The sequence below is a fragment of the Simochromis diagramma genome, unplaced genomic scaffold, assembly GCF_900408965.1.
Source record: "Simochromis diagramma unplaced genomic scaffold, fSimDia1.1 OVJJ01000216.1, whole genome shotgun sequence".
In the NCBI taxonomy this organism is placed as follows: Eukaryota; Metazoa; Chordata; class Actinopteri; order Cichliformes; family Cichlidae; genus Simochromis; species Simochromis diagramma.
In genome coordinates, this window is record NW_024386883.1 from 11,122,702 (window position 1) to 11,139,276 (window position 16,575).

At 41.6% G+C, this 16,575-nt stretch overlaps 1 protein-coding gene across 1 annotated transcript in view; it reads left to right on the forward strand.

The window, feature by feature from the left end:
• Positions 1-16,575, forward strand: part of rapgef6 (Rap guanine nucleotide exchange factor (GEF) 6) — a 133,170-nt gene that overhangs the window by 18,118 nt on the left and 98,477 nt on the right. Inside the window, exons 2-3 of the mRNA XM_040032255.1 lie at positions 14,486-14,556; positions 15,502-15,558. Coding sequence (XP_039888189.1) covers positions 14,486-14,556; positions 15,502-15,558 — 128 coding nt within the window. The remainder of the gene's footprint in view (positions 1-14,485; positions 14,557-15,501; positions 15,559-16,575) is intronic.

The following is a 16,575-nucleotide window of genomic DNA, read 5'->3' on the forward strand; positions in this document are numbered from 1 at the left end:
TTCTGTTGTTGTTGTTTTTTTTTTGGAATCGTCACCTGTTCACGTCACCTTTGCCTCCATTATCTTGCCAGCCTTTCACTTACAGTAAGTGTTTTCAGTCACCTGTAAATTTATTCACCAAGTCATTATCTGACTTACTTGCTCGGTCACCTCCTTTGCTGACGCGTTTGAAAAAGAATGCAGGGCGCTCACCTCTGGAATGCTGGGAATGTGAAAGCTTGGGTTCCCTGAACTTCCCATCTGCCTCACGAGCACGGCATGAACCCAGTCAAGACAAAGAAAGCCCGCTCACCTGTGACGTAATACGACGCGTTCGTGCCTTTTTAAAGTATTTCATATTAAACCTATTAGTTGATAATAACTTTGCAACGTGCGTCTGTTAATAGAATTATTTGAAGTGGTTGGGTTTGAGGAGTGAGGTGGGGAATGGCGAATGAAGCTAAGTTTAAAACTGCTGTAAAAAAATGTTTTAATTTAGCTTTTACCTGCAGATGCATGTAAGTGTTCTTGCATGCAACAATAGTTTACCCATCTGCCCTTACTTTAGATGTGCCCGCAGTGCCGCGAGCTAAACACGCTGCCAGTGAAGGTGTTTTACTGAAAGCATGCTAAACTGAAGAGCGTATGACACAATGGCGTGTTTTCAAATCGGTAAACAATCAGCTAATTTGCCTGGACTAAAAAAAACCCTGCTGAGAAGTTCTCAGGCAACAATGTAAGTCAGAACAGATTAGGATCAGCGTGTCTGCTGCTGTTGACGCTTGCACGTTTGTCATCACCAAAGATCAGAATGCAAGTCATACGAAAAGGGTCTTTTTTTTTCTTTTCTTTTTTTGTAGCATTAAATATATATTAAAAAAAAAATATATGCAGTTCAAAGGGCTTTGATGGCATGGTCATTTAACAAAAAATACTATCAAAGCATCAGAATTTACAGTATTAATAATGTGCTTATAGACCGTTAAAGGTGGTATATGTTACAGTAGATCACACCTCTGTGAATGAATGCTTGTTCTGTGTGCCCTCGTCCTTTATTGCACTTTGGGTTGTGTATATTGGGCATATTGGTGCTGATCTTCTATGTCTCATTATTAATTTTGAAATTTCTTAAATTTCTTTGAAATGAGGGATGTTCCCGTTTTTTGTTGTTTTTTTTTTTTTTTCTCTCGATTGAATCTCTTACATGGTATAAGGAAGTGATACTTCAGTATTGCAGTAATCAGGTTCTGAAAACACATTTTTGAGTCAGCGAGAAACCTATTAAATCTGGGAAATTTGTTTTTAAAACAAAAGCGAAAATAAGGGTGTTTTTGACCTCGCTGTGCAATTCTGTAAATACTTTAAACCCCAGTTTTGCCCTGGAGGTTGTACGAGCTGCTGTTTCTCACCCGCAGTCGTGCAGTTGGCAATTACCTCACACCCCTATCAGATAAATTATTAGCTGCTCATTCAGTTCTTATCAGACAGTAGTGCAGTTTGAACCATAACAGACACATTAATGTTCATCAGGTAGGTGCAAATGTGCGTGCACAGGGAACCCGGAAAAATCTGCACGTAATGTGACATGTTTGGTGTTCACAAGTCATTTGAGGACATCATATACAAATTTACATTTGATCAAACCTTTCAGATTTTTCTAAAGAAGTTTATTTAGATTTTGCAGGAATTAACTTTGCATATGATTCTAATGATTTGACTGTACTTTAACATCATGTCATAGAATCAGTCATCCTTAACATTTTATTACAATGAGGTAAGCGGGGTAAAGTGTGACATTTAGATGTCAGTATTCAAGCTCTCATGGGGGGAACAGTATCAGCTGGCTTCTAAAGGTTACAGTCTTAAACATGTATATTATCAAGACAGAGGCTGATAATAACAACATGTTTACAGAGTCCATAATAGTAACTTGTAGCCTCTAATTTGTAACCAGTGAACTCTCTCTAACTGGTTTCTCCAGATGGCATAAGAACTAACTTCCGGTTAAAACTGTAGGTATCCACCCAGTCCAGCTCATCGATAAGGATCGTATCAGCCTTAATGTCCACAAGTGTGTTCAGAGGAGGGAGGATTAGAGGAATGTGCTTTAAAAAAGGAGGGAGAGGACTATTGACTCAGCAGCTGAGAGCAAACAGAGTAGTTAAGTAGGCATGTTAGAGGCAGAGAGAGACAGATTGATCTCTACACATGGAAACAAATCCTTTGAGACTGTTAAAGTGAGGTTAGGCTCTGGTGATCTCACTGATCGCTTACAGTAAGTTCCATTATCAAAAAATGTGTGTGATGTGGCGTCTGTTTTCATTGGCATGTGACATGTTAATGTTAATACACACTCCTCCAGACTTGCCAATTAACCAAAAAAGAAAGTTTTCTCTACTGAAGCCACTTTTAAAAAGTCTTAAAGAATCTTTTAATTATATGTTTGTTTGTTGATAGATGAAAAAAAGCAAATGAAATCATTTCCACTTCCACCAGGAGATCCTGCTCGAAGTTTTTGATCTTCAGTTCTTAGTTGTGCTTGAAATGCTGCTGGATTGATTCTTTTTCTGTCTTGTCTTGATATTGGTTCCACCAAAGCCAGATGTGTTGTGGTGGGTTTTTCATTGTAAGCGGGGTGGTCTGAACTGATTTTTTTTTTTCCCTCCCACTTGCCTGGATTTTAAGGCAGAAAACATATTTGTCCAAGGCCTGAGAAAGTTTGAAGTACATGGAGTTGAGTATGTGAGAGAAAGCTTTTCCCCGCCAACCTCTGCGGTCGCTGTGCTCATTGAAATAGCTTAGTCCACTTAGTCCACTGTGTCAATCAGGTTATGTATATACAGACATAAAACCATTGACTGGCAGGGGTTTGTGTGTGTTCCTGTAAGTCAGATGGTGGTCTGATCGTGTAACTATGGTGATACGGCTTTTGATGTGATTTACACATGACTATCTTTCATGCAAATATATTTAAACCACTGTATATGTGAATGTGGCCACAAGTTCATCCACAGGGATATTATCATCCTGATGATGAGGGGACTTCACCAGGCAGTGACCTAAAGGTGACTACCAGAATTTTAAATTTAAGAGGAAGCCAGTGCAGTGAATCTAGCAGAGGTGTGAAGTGAGAGCGCTTGGAGGATCTGTTAAGGAAACCTGCAGTAGCATATTGGACAATCTGCCATAAACTGCTGTGTGGCAGCAGTGCTAATCTCCATGCCCACCGTGCTGCCCTTAGTTAAAATCAAGCATATACATGTAAGTCTCTGGGTCTTTAAAAGTTTCAAGTCTATAGTTTAGAAGCCATGACCTCCAATGCACATTTTCCTTTAGTTTTCAGTCTAGGATGAGGAACCACCAGCAGGCTTTGGTCAGAACATCAGTGACCTGTACGTTGTATATGGATGGAAGAAATCGCTAATGTGATCAGGAAAGCATACGGAGCTCCAAAAGTGATCACCAAGCGCTTGTGAAGTGGCTCAACATAGAACACAACATAGGCACAACATAGAAGAGCCACCTCCACAGGACAAGACTCAGCAGTCCATCTGCATCTTAAGGATAAAGGACACTCTTTCGAGGATGCCAATGTTCACATTTTGGACAGAGAGGACAGATGGTTTGAAAGAGGAGTGAAAGAAGCCATCTATGTCCACTGTGAGCGACCATCTTTGAACAGAGGCGGGGGTTTACGACACCAACTCTCTGCCATCTATAATCCAGTTTTGAGATCCCTTCCCAGACGCCTTAACGCCCACTCACATCCTGGGCCATCTGACCTCAGGAATTCGCATGATAAGGTGGGGCCAGGTTTCACAATGAACACACCCGAAACTCTGGCTGATTGGGACCCACGCCCAGTTTCACACCTTGGCTCAGGCGATTAGAGGATCATCAGGGGGTCCTTTTGTCCCCCTGTGGGGGGTTACTCCCACTAGGTTTATATCTGGGACTCTCCACCATTTGACCTTAGAACTGAAGAAGCTTCTCGGATGAGAGGTGAAACGTCTTCAAGCAACTTAAAGAAGTCCAGACGCTTTTCTCTGCAAGCTCCTTTGACTACGATGACCTGGATGACTGAGAACCTTCACAGACAAACAAGAACTTCTGTTTTCTGAGTGTTAGTAGTGGTTAAATTTTGCTGACGTTTCACCTGGTTTGTAGACGACTCCGGGGGCTTTTTTGAAACCAAACCTACAAAAAAAGAAATACATTTTTCAAGCCCCACAGGCCAGCAGAAACTAGCGAGCCGAGCTGTGGGACACTCGGCGCTATTTGTGTTTGCAGTCCAAAATAGGGAGAAGGCGCCGGGCTTTGCTTGCATGGGTCCGTTTATGATTTATGGCGCTGCAGTGAGAGTGTAAGAAGTAGAGCAGAGCTGCCTGTCTGAACAGACTGGGCTGTCGGTTCCATATCTTGGCTACATGACAGCCCGCCTGTGGCTGTAAGGCCACGCAGATGACAGCTACGCTTAGGCCAGGTGGCTGTCTATTTTACACCGACTACCACAGAAAACCAGAGGTGCAGTGTTCATTTACGTGCTTCGTCATGTTCATGTTTGCACATATCCGTTTGTGCGCCTGTCTAAACTTAGCGACTCACCCTCCCCCCAACCTTTGCCTGCCAGCTGGGCTGTTGTCTGGCAGGAACCTTCAGCAGCAGAGTTCAGCTCACTACCGTGTGCTCGCTCTCTAACATCTGCTGCTTTGAACAGCCCCGAACCTCTCTGCCCGGCTGCAGCGTCGGCCATCTCTGAGAGGGGTTAAAAGACAAATGGGTTGAAAACCACAGGTGACGAAGAGCTCCTTAGCTGTAAGCCTCAAACTCTTGAAAACTTATAGCTCCAGCAATTAGGATTAACCAAGGAGCAATGGTTACAGCTGAGTAAATGGGAGCCTTTAACAAAGGTGCAGACTGTACTGTTGTCGACACAGGGAAATGATAGATGAGACAAAATGAGCTGGTAATGAGAGGTAGCAGAGGGGAGTGGAAAAGAGGGCTGTTCGATATAACGATATATATCGGATGATGATGATGATATAAAAACGTCTATCGTTTCATTTTACGCTATCGTTTGTTTCGTGCTGTTGCAAAATAAACTGTTTACGGCAATATTTTTTTCATCGTTTTGATGGTCACTGTAGCGGCTATATTAATTTCCTAAAGTTCTCTCTTTCTCTTATATTTAATATAACCACACTAAGGACGGACAAGCGCTTGTTTTTATGCATTGTCGTTAGCAACAACGATGGTAAAACCATCACGTGTCCGCTTGTTTATTTTCCACATAAACCTTTCACAATAAAGCTCAAGATCCTGTTGAGACTTTTCAAAATAAACAGAATCACGTGAAAGAGTATGCAGAGTATTTACCGATGAGAAGCAAAAAAAGGAGCCGTCACGTGCTAAAAAAAATAAACCTTAGACTCAAATGTTAGAACATGCTTTTCCCTGCAGCACGCCCTGTTATAAATACTCACAAAGAAAACGGCCGGAAACACTTAAGCTACCCGAGACTCGCAGAATTTACAGAAAATGTTAAATTTTTGTGACTTATATCGTTATCCGACAATAGATGTTTTATATCAGGATGAGATTTTGGTCATATCGCACAGCCCTAGTGGAAAACATTTCTTTCTGTCTTTTTTCTTTTTTTAATGGTGTTTTAAGATGCCTTTGCAATTTTGCTTACCCAAAGGCTAGGTAGGGAATTATAATTTATAATGAACAAAACCAAAAAAAAAAAAAAATTGATCAAGTCGATGCACATATACCCCCCCACAAAATATTTTTTTTCCCAAGGTAATATTTCCCAGATCGGAACCCAAGAGGAAGAATCATTAAAAAAAGGGATTGTGTAGTGACAGGGTAGAAATGTAAAAATGATCAATACAGCATGAGCAGAATAAAAAAAAAAATAAAAAGAGGGAAAAACCCCCAGTCCTTTTCAGGCGTGGAAGAAACTTCCTCTGACTACTTCATTCATTTCAGTGTTTTAAAAAAAAAAAAAAAAAAAAAAAAAGGAAAAAGAACTGCAGCTAAGATTATAATAAAGGCTCAGATTTTCCGTTCCTGTGTGTGGCAGCAGTTTTGTGTGTGGCTGTTTGGCTTGGCTGGTAAGTGGAAAAAATGGCAGCTGGTGCTGTGCTTTCTGGGTTAGACTCTCAATCCAACCTCTTGCTTTTCTAGGAGGAGTAAAGAAAGGGAGATGCAGAGCCGGATACAGAGTCACAACTTATTGGTGCAGTGCTTGGAAAGTGTCAGAGTGAACTTGTTTTTGCATAAAGTGGTCATGCATTGCTGCACATGTGGCATCCTTACAAGGAGGCACGGAGTGAACCATTCTGCAAAGTGGGATACTTAACCCACCGTGTTCATATCTACTTTGTGCGTTTTGTTATTAGGTCCACAGGTTTTGCTGTTGATTCGACACATAGTGTAACCTCCACTGCCGCCGTCCCCGCTTCCTCCCATCGTACGCCTGTTTCCATAACCCGCTCCGTCAGCAACACCACGGCTGTCGTCACCAGTCTTTTTATGAACCCGAGTCCTCAGTTTTCATAGTGTGGAAACTCTCTCGATCCAGGACTCTCACTGTATTTGTTTTCAGCGCTCACGCTCGCGTTGTGCATTAAGTGATTTACTTCAGATTCGTATGAGTTTTAATTCTGGAGATTCACACTGTGGAGAAAGCTTTAAAAAGAAAAAAAAAGGTATTTGACTGTTTTTGTGCCAGCTGTGTCAAGCCCTTCTCTCCGACTGGGCTTTGTTCCTGAAAATAGTTTCTTTTGTTAAGTCGAGGAGAGGCTGAGCCGTGAGCAGAAAGAGGGGATTTGAGATCTAATTGGAGCAAGTGTGCTTGAAACCTCGCACCAATTCTGCCAGTGATAAGGGCGCACCGCACAGTGCAGCCTAGGATTATAGGGGAGCTTCTGCATTGTATGAATCATGATCCATCCTGCCTGGAGTCTGGTATCATAACCACGGGATTACAGTTGACCTTACAGGCACTCAGGTTTAAACCATCAGAGCTTTAGCAACATTAACGCCTTGAGCCTTTAAATTTGTTCTAAGGAGATTGCGCAGCTATGTAAACATTTGTCAACGGATGAGGTTTTGTTAGTTTCTCCGCTTTGGGTGTTTGATTTGATTCCAAGTGTTGATGTTTTATCGAGAATAATCGTGTGTCTTTCTCCAGTACCTTACAATAAGAGCCGTTATAGCTGACATGCGTCTGAATCATAACCAGCAGCGTAATTTTTGTATTGTAAAATCAGGGTACTTGAAAAATGAATTGGATCATCTGTTTTTGGTTAAGACACATGAAGTTTTTGGTAAATCCCTAATGTTGGATATTACTGATCTGCTGAAATGGAACTAGTAGACCTACTTGTCACAAGTTGGCTGTCAGACATAAAAGATTGAAGTTTTGTCTTTACATAACAGACAACTTGGCATCTTAAGGGACTTAGTTTCTAGCACCTTGTCGAAGAAACCCATTTGTTCACATGTCTTTAGTTAAGTCTATAAAAAATGCCAAAGATAACAGTTTGACAGGCATAATGTAGTACTTTTGCGCCAACAGGGGGATTCCCCATGCTAAGATAGCCAAAAAGACTTGGCGTGTCTTAGCGTGGTGTCCCTATTTACAAAAATAATTTTGAAGAAACTGGACAAGTGAAGGACAAAAGAAGCAGTGTTAGGCTTTAAAAAACATCTACAGCAGATGAACAGCATCTGAAAGTCATGTCCTTTGAAAAGAGGAGGGAAAAAGTCCAGCAAAAACATGACACGGGACCTCTGAGAGGCATTTGGCCTGTGAGTTGATCCATCTACTGTTCACTGAAGCCTCAGAGTCAGTACTAGAGAAAGGGTGGCTGTCAGAAGCCATTCTTTAGAAGGGAAATGGGGGAGCTGAGGTATCCAAATTACACAAGAACAGGACTGACAGTGAATGGGAGCTGCTCTTTTGGTGCAAGTAGGAAATTTCTGACAGTGAACAAAACAATAGGCAATAAATTACTGGACTTATTTCCCATTTTCCTGGCAAAATATAGAGAAATGATGGGTAGCTCAAGGCTTTTGGATTGCACGGTAGCTTACAGGAGAGCACTTGCATGAAACGACCATCTCATGCAGCTCCTGACAATTCTGCTAAGGCTGTCACTGAAATTGAGTACTTCTGTTTGAATACTAGACTTGACCCGTTTCAAGTGTTGAAACATGTAAAAAAAAAAATTAAATTAAATTCCACTCCCCACTAACGTCTTTGTGCTCCTAGTTTCTAACTGTTTTGCCTTATCTGGGCGCAGTGTTGACACAGAGTCTTGGGGAGTTCTGTGTAATGTAAATGCTCAGGGCTGGTTTTGAATGCACAAAGTTAGCTAAGCTGTTTGTTCTTGCAGCTTGAATGGAAGCGTTGTATCGTCTACACCATCCTCTCTGTGTCGGTGACAGACGCGACCGGCATACTGTACATTCTGGCGGAGGCGAGGGTGGGCTGGTGGCTGATTGAATCCTTTACAGAGGCAGCCGCTGCTGGGAGCAAAGACCCGCTTCCCCCTGAAAAGTGACATTTAGCGAAAGAATCTTAACCTCAGAAAAATGTTTGGAATAGTTTACTTACCCCCACACGGTCACACCAGCTACTTTGCATGTTATCAGGTTTTTTTTTTCAGCTTTAGGCATATAAAACACGCCTCGTCAGGAAAGAGTCTGAAGCTTCTTTTTTTTCTTTCCTATATTGCCTGCATTTTCTTTGCCGCGTGGGAGTGAATGCATATAATGGACTCTGTGTTAATGGGCCATCTGTTGATAAGACAGGAGAAACGTGGTGGGTTGGACACCACAGGGCCTCTGCAGAGTCCTGCAACAACTTGCTTTTGTATGACTGGCTCCAGTTCTGTCGCAGCTTGTTCATGTGTGAGACATACTTTATTCAGCCGCATGTCAAAATGTTAATTTCCTGTCTGGGTTACAAATACCTACTGCCACTGTAATGTGTGGTTTAAATAGCCTCAAAAGATTTGAGCAGATAGTCGGGGTCTATCTATGTCGGCGTTACACATAACATCATGGCCTGGAACAAGCTGGTTTCACTTATTCTCTACTGCTGTAATGCAATGAAATAATCAAGCAACATCTTCATTAACATCAAACAGCTCTTTTGACATCTGGGAGGATCTAACTAATCCTTCTCAGACTAGTTTCAATCTGGGGAGATGTGCAGTATCTGTTGAACCAAGTCTAGTCAGTGCTGAGGCGTTCTGCCAGAAGGTGGCAGCAGCAGCACTGTAGATGCCTGATTGAAACACGTCTGTGCACACCCTTACACAAGCAGGTCAAGTGCAGAGTGCCGTGCATCAGTGATTAGCTCTGTGGGTCAGCTCTATTTGTCCTATTGTTAGTTTAAAAGTCATACAGCTGCTCATTTCTGCAGCCAGTTGGAGAGCTTGCATCATCAAAGAGTGGATTTTTAGTATCTTTGAAAAACTGCTTCTTCTCCTCTTGACTGATTCTTAATAAGTGCTTTGAAGGCATGCAAAGTGTCAAATAAAATATGGAAAATGGACTTCCCATTACAGCTGTGCATTAAAATCATTCCTCTGAACCTCTAATACTAATACTAGTGTTTAGTTGGACCTGTTCAGCTGCTTTTAAACGCAAATGTTAAATCAGCCAGTCACACAAAAGCAACTCGATGCATTTAGACATGTAGACGTGGGCAAGGTGGTCGGTAAATGTAGTGAGACGGTGGAGATTATGGAACATGAATGAATGGGAATATTAGACAACACATGTATAATCATAACATTTTGATTAAAAAAGTGATTTGAGTCTGTCACGTAATTCAGATGGTGTATAATCCAGAGGAACTCAGATGGTTTCTGTGTTTTCCAGCGTCTTATTCTGACTACGTCAGGCAGGTTTGAATGAAAGACTGCAGTCTCAGCTGGGGATGAGTTAATGGATGTTTCTGCTGAGATGGCGATGTCTTAATCACAGATGGGGTCATCAGGCCACACTGTAGGAGCCTCTAGGGAGGCCAGGACAGAGGTCAGAAGTCACTGATGAGGTTTGCACCGCTGCCCTGTGGTGTCATGTGGGAGGACACGGCAAAAACGGCAAAGCTACAAGCCACGTGGGATATAGCTTTGAGGGTTGCACGTGAAAACCGATCAATTGGTAAGGAAAAGCCAATATTATTAGAACAATCGCTGTGGGCTGAACTTGAATCTTTTCCATATTAAACAAGATTGTTTTCAAAGGGGGCTTTTTTTTAATCGTTTTGAATGTTCAATTGAATTTGGTTTTATTACGATGTTCCCAAATCACAGCAGCAGTTGCCTTAAGGTGCTTTAGATTGTAAGGTGAAGGCCCTACAATATTACAGAGAAAATGCCAAAAATCAAACAACACTCGTTGATAAAGCGCTTTGTGACTGAGGGAAGGAAAAACTTAAACAGGAAGAAACCTCTGGCAGAACCAAGCTCAGGGAGGAGCAGCCATCTGCTGCGACCATCGATTTAAAATTGAGCGATTGTTGTTTTTTGTTTTTGTTGTTCAGGCACATCATAGCCTGAGTTCAGAGGAATGCAGTGTATGTGCATACTGAGAGCATGGAGAGAGAGTGCCAGTAATCGCATTACTTTTGTGTCTCTGGGAGTCCACAGGCTAAAACTGCAAAGCGGAGATCGCATCCTCAGACATGCGGATGACTTCTATCTATCTGTCTGGGTCTATTGATGACCTGGTTTACACTAATCAATACAATCATGAATGAATCAAGGGCATTTAGTTTCATGGCTGTGAGTAGTACTAGTAGTAGTAGAAGATTCACAGTGTCCAGTGTAATAAGGCTGTTTGTAAATAAATGCGAGGTGTCCAGATGAGCTTTACAACAGAAAACTAACCCAGCGCATTTATCATTACGGAGTTTCGATGGATTTAACCGAATCTTCCGATGACCCAGGGACTACATTTTGCTGAGCTGTAAGCCTTTGTCTCTGGGATTCTACCAGCATTTAGTAAGACTTAGAAGAAAATCTAACAGCTCTTCCACAAAGTTTACACATCTTTGAATTTAATTCAGCTTCTTATCTTACCTTGTAAAATCTACCAAACGCTATCCATTATATATAAAAATACTTTTTTGTACTTTTCCCTTCCTTACAGATAAATGGGGGAAAATCCTTTCAGTAGAACTTATGTGTAACACTTTAAAAAAATGTTTTGAAGTGGAGGAAGACTTCAAAGAAATCTGCTATCATCTGGGTGGGTTCTTCTGCAATAGCAAAAATATTCCCAAGTTAATATGCAGGGCACATTATTATGCATTTAATGGTATTAAGGCGTAACCGAGGAAGTCATTATCAAGCAGGGGTGAGGTGGGTATTGAGGCTTGGCTCGTAGCTAGCGCCTCAGGGCTGTATGTCCTAACATACACACTCCTGCTGTACGTACACGCACGCATGCTCAGCAGCATGACAGCAGTGCTTACTGCAGCAGTTTGTTGTGCTCACTAACCCAGTTAACTGTGATTTGAAGTCAATACAGTTCCACTTTCTCACTGCTGTGATCTAGGCTTTTCCATGTCTGCTGTCCGCTCACTGTCTCTCAGTAAATGGAGGTTTCAACTCTCCCTGTAAATGGCTTTCCAGGTCAAACCCTCTGTCCATCACAATTTACCTCTCAGATGGAGATAACTGTGTTTCTCCTCAGGGGAGATTGTGAATGCCAGGTTTTGACCCATGAGTATTTTAAGCACAGTTAATCAACCAGTGATAGCCAAACTGGCAAACATGCAACTGGTGGGTCTACTTTTTTTTTTTTTTTTTAACCAAAATGTAAAATATATATCATATTTAATGGATGGGTGTTGCAGAACTGGGCAACTCTTATCTGAAGGTCATTTGGCTGGAGGATGTATTCTGCCAGGTTCGTCTGTCTGATGTTGCTAAAACCACCCTGAGAGAAGCAGTCAACATGATTTGATGACATCATATTATGGATCAAATGTAGGTACCCGATTTAAGCCCTTGGATTGCCCCAGGTTAGGCAGGGGTCTCCTAACAACCTTGAGACATTTCCAGATGTCAGGCATTCACACAGTAAGCAGTAGAGAAAGCAGATTGTATTATATTTATTTCAGACATTACTGGTGACAAGTTATTGAATGGTTTTTACTGCAATAATTCAGAACGTGCATGGGACAAAGCTTGCAGACAGGGATTCACCTGATACAGTTTATCACATGACCTCTCGTCTCAGAACTTCTGCCCCCCCTCTTGTTTCAGCCTTCCTCTGCTGGTCTTTTCCTTTTGTCTGGCTCCCCTTCTCTCCCTCCCTCCCTCCCTCTCTCCTTTTTGCTCGCTTTCTCTCTCCTCTTCCATCTCTTTCACCCAGACCTTCCTTCCTTCCTTCCTTCCTTCCTTCCTTCCTGTGATAGACCGAGCTAACAACACATCAGCAGTGTTTTGGCCCATCGCATTGAAGCCTCCCCATTCCCCAGTGTTGTTGCGTGCTTCCGCTGGCTCCCACTGCTTGACTCAATTTACCGGCACACACCAGAGACTACAGTATTCTTTCAAAAGAACTATACTTCTTCCGCTTTTGGTCTTTGTCTCTGTTGTGTTGCTACTATGATGCTTCAGCACTGTCTGTTAATCTGCTCACAAAACTGTAATGTTCAGTCTGCTCAGATTTACAGTGTCGTCACTATTTGATGTAACATAAACACCTTTCAGTGTTCATCGTGCGATTTTTACATTGTAAAATATCATAATATCTGCATTTATTTTGGAGAGGATTTACTTTAAGATGCATGCATAAAAGTTTTGCTTCACAGAACATCGCTGACCGGAGAGAAAAAAACAGGAGTGAGACAAAACAGTGCATTCGTTTTTTGTTCTCTGTTGACCTGTTAGATTATTACTGTAGATTAGATTGGGGCTTTGAAGCTGTCCCGGTTTTTTTGTGTGTGAGTATCCTCACTGAACTGCAGCTGTGTTTTAGCTTTGCCCTGAGGTGGCAGTGAGCTATCATTTTACACTGTTTTTGTGTGGCCTAATGTTTAGTGGAGAAATTTAGAGGTGCTTGTACACAAAGTCCTTGTCGAAGCATTCATGCTGCCAGGAATTGTCTTGGTACTGGCGACTACCAATGACTCAGGAGCCATTTGGGATTTAGGCCAACAAGACCAACCAAACGATTGGGATAAAACCTTTTTTTCATTTAATGTCACGTGGACATAAAATCTGCAGTCAAACCTGATAAAATGAGTAAAAAGCTGCCTTTCTTCCACTGTATGTCTTTTGTTAAAGGGGAGTTTTTCCTTCCCACTGTCACCATAGGGGGGCCTCTGGTTGTTGGGGCATTATTGTAGGGCCTTTACCTATGCTATATAAATACAATAGAATTGAAAGGAACAGAATTCAACTGAGTGTGGAAATGTTGCCGAAAATAAGCTTTAGGCATTTTCCCCCTGTACTTCTACTTCTACTAATAAAGTTGTACAACATTACAGGTTTATTCAAAGCGTCAGTCCAAACATCATCAACATCTCTGCTCATTTTGCTAACCCACCCGGAGCAGCAAGCAAATTCCATGCTAATTGATGTTTTGGATAAAAGTAAGTCAGGAAGCGCAATAAGTACACTTATGTGCATTTTTTTTACTATTTACAAGCCTGTATGTCTGTCAGAATACAGCTGAAATCTTACTCACCTCTGCCGTTGCATAACTCTTCCATAGATTTCTATTCAGGGTTCTGAATAGAAGTATATCTAGTAGGCAGATATTGTTACTAGAAAGGCTGTTTTCAGTTGTTTTCAGGCTTTCTTCCAACATCAGGGTGACAGCAGGGCAGTAATTTAGGCAAAGTGTATTTTCACACAAGTCAACGTGCTGATTGACAGTGTGTGTCTGTGTGTATCTAACCAGAAAACTGTGTCCTGACCCACAGAAGCTGCTCCTACACACACACACACACACACACACACACACACACACACACACACACACACACACACACACACACACACACACACACACACACTTAATGTTTTGTCAGCTGGTCTGATGGAGTTCTATTTTTAGGCTGTGGTAAGATATATCTGGGTGTCTCAGTGCTGTCATGTGCAAACACAAGTATTACGCCTGTCTGTTTGGTTGCAGAGCGTCAGTTTGACGGACAGCGTTTGGCGTAGTTCAAGTGGCTTCCGTCAAATCACAGCACTAGATGTGATTTACACCATTTATACTCACTCTAAACAATGAGCTAATCTTTTAAAAAGCTTTCGATTCTCAAGCACCGTCCCTGCAGTTTGCAGTATACACAGACTTGTTCTTTAATACACTGTAAATCGTTTGAAAATACAGTACAAACTTTTTTGTCACTAGATCGCATGTGCCACGTCATAGTCTGCGGAAATAGTTTTTAACTCTTGTGTATGTGGAAATGTGAGATAATCCTCAGTAATGGTTTCATTTACATCATTTCCAGGACCTGCATACCATCTACTGCCACCTGTACCACATGGATGTTCTCTCACACCTTAGAGAACACCAGCTAAGGTGAGCCACTTCCATTTTACCTCCAAACTTAAATAAATAACATCAAGTTTCACTCAACGCTGACAGGTGAGGAGCCAGTCCCAGTTTCAGAATATAACATTACCTTAATAGTAGGCTTTAGCCCTACGTTTTACGTCAGTTGCATTGAATTGTTATATTAAGCACACCTTACCAAAACAGGTTTTTACACATTGTTTCTGCAAATGTCTTTTTTTTTTTTTTTTTCCCCAAGATGGGTTTTCCCCATCCTGGCCACCTTTCATACCAACTTCAAGTCAAGCTTCCTTTACTGATACCAAACAAGCTTAAATGTTATTCTTGCTAATTTGATACAGGTTAAGCAGGAAGTGCATTGAAAAGTGATTCTGATTCCTCAACTCCTTAACCTAATTCACGATGGTCCTTTGAAGAGGAAGACATCCACGTACCCACACGATCGGCCCATGTAATGTAAAAGGCTCTAGATCTTTGTTAATTGACAGAAATTGAGCAGTTGATCCTGATAAATGTCTGTTATGCTAAAGTAAAAGAAAATCCCAAACTTTAAGAAAAAAAGATTAAAAATAATTTCATTTCCCTTCTAGGGATTTTAGGTTGGCTGTGGTTAAAACCACTTTCTGGGGCAGCTTGTAAGTGTGTGAGTTTCAGGGACATGCAGAGACTCACATAGCCATCTAAGAGACTATCCAGTTTTCAAGATAAGGCATATGTGACTTGAATGTATAAACACCAAGTTTCACTGACCAGGTGCAGAGTTGTGCTTTAGAGAAGCCGGTCACCTTAACATTTTACGCTGGCAGCCAGTAGTAATTGTGCCTGAAATCTGGGAACTTGTTGCTGCCTGAGAAATACGTGTGGATGCAACGATGGATTGGAAGAGCCAGAAAAGTCTAAGCTGAGGTTTTAAATTGAGAAAATGTTTACACCTGTTTCTTTCTCTCTCAGGTCGATGTGCACGTCTGCCAGGTATGAAAAACATGAGGCTAACCACATCCTGTTCTAGTAAGTACATGTTCTCGCTCTTAGCAGGAAATGCTGTTATTTACCTCTCCATCTTTGCTCTCACGTGACTATCAAGAGCTATGATCTGCTGAGTTCATGCACTTTTCTATGTGATTGTCTTCTACTGTGTTTCACATTTATAGAATACTTAACATTTACACTTCATGGCTCCTCAGAAAAAGGTTTTTCAGTGTAAAGATGCTGGTGGTGGTAGGCAGTGTTTGCACATCTCAGTTTCAAGGTTTTGGTTCAACTGCTGAAAACCACTGGCCTAGAATAACAGTTCCTTTAAACAGGTGCACTGGGGCCCATTAGCACAGCACATAAACATTATATGACGACAAGCTAAATGCTTCTCCTCCTCTTTTCTAGTTTTTTATTATCCAGATTTAAAACACCAATCGCTGACAGCCTGCCCTCTTTCATTTTTTTTTTTTTTAAACATTTTTTTATTTCCTGTCATGGCGTTGTGTAGAAATAAATACTGCAGTGGTTGAGGCTGATGGTTAATACAACTTGAGCATCATATACAAGGTGGATTTATGGGAAAGCTGGAGAAGTAGGAGGAGAGAAAACAAATGAGGTGAACAAGAGGCTCGTGAAAGCAGAGGTAACAGGATGATTAAATGAGGACAGAGTTCACAGCGTAATGAACAGAGGTGATGAGAAGAGGAGGGAGTAGCAAAGAGTAAACAAAAAGCTTTAAGGAGTTATATTAAAATTTGAGGAGTGCATGCCGAGAAGGCAAGAAAACAAGAGGTAAATATGCTAAAGAGGAAGGAGGAGGAAGGGATAGCAATGTCAAGAGGGAAGGGAGATGACAAATGAATTGAAGGCAGGAGTGAATGAGCGCAAAGCAGGAGAGGAATGTAGAGGAAGTGTGAAAGATGGAGGGAGGACAGAGACAAATGAAAGGATGAGGGCTAACCTTCACCTGTTATTAATGTATTTTCATGCTCACCGGAATCACATTAAGCACCCTGTGGTTTCATTTAGCACCAAATAAATACACAAAAC